The sequence below is a fragment of the Penaeus monodon genome, chromosome 31 (assembly GCF_015228065.2).
Source record: "Penaeus monodon isolate SGIC_2016 chromosome 31, NSTDA_Pmon_1, whole genome shotgun sequence".
Taxonomy (NCBI): Eukaryota; Metazoa; Arthropoda; class Malacostraca; order Decapoda; family Penaeidae; genus Penaeus; species Penaeus monodon.
In genome coordinates this window covers 21581408-21581699 of record NC_051416.1, presented here as the reverse complement: position 1 = coordinate 21581699, position 292 = coordinate 21581408, and the positions used below count along the sequence as shown (strand labels likewise).

At 34.9% G+C, this 292-nt stretch overlaps 1 protein-coding gene across 42 annotated transcripts in view; it reads left to right on the top strand.

The window, feature by feature from the left end:
- Nucleotides 1–292, top strand: part of LOC119593093 (cytoplasmic dynein 1 intermediate chain-like) — a 47628-nt gene that overhangs the window by 46414 nt on the left and 922 nt on the right. For all 42 annotated transcript variants that reach the window (XM_037942026.1, XM_037942056.1, XM_037942053.1 and 39 more), the window contains one exon: nt 113–238. In XM_037942026.1, coding sequence (XP_037797954.1) covers nt 113–238 — 126 coding nt within the window. The remainder of the gene's footprint in view (nt 1–112; nt 239–292) is intronic.

The window sequence follows — 292 nt, the reverse complement described above, 5'->3', positions numbered from 1 at the left end:
TGATAGGATCAATAAAATGTTGGGGTTTGATTTATGCGCCATATATATTTTTTATTTCTGTACAGAAGAGGTAAAGTGTAATGAAAATACTGACTGCAAAATATTTTTCCAGGTTCCTACAGCAAGTACATATGTAGATGGTAACCCAGCACTGAACAGAGTGTCCTGGACTAACTCTGGTCAACAGATCACAGTTGGTGACGATATGGGTAAAATCTGGATCTATGATGTAGGGGAAGTAAGTAATTCTGTGCTTTACAAATTTAGTATCAGTATTGTTATAAAGTGAATT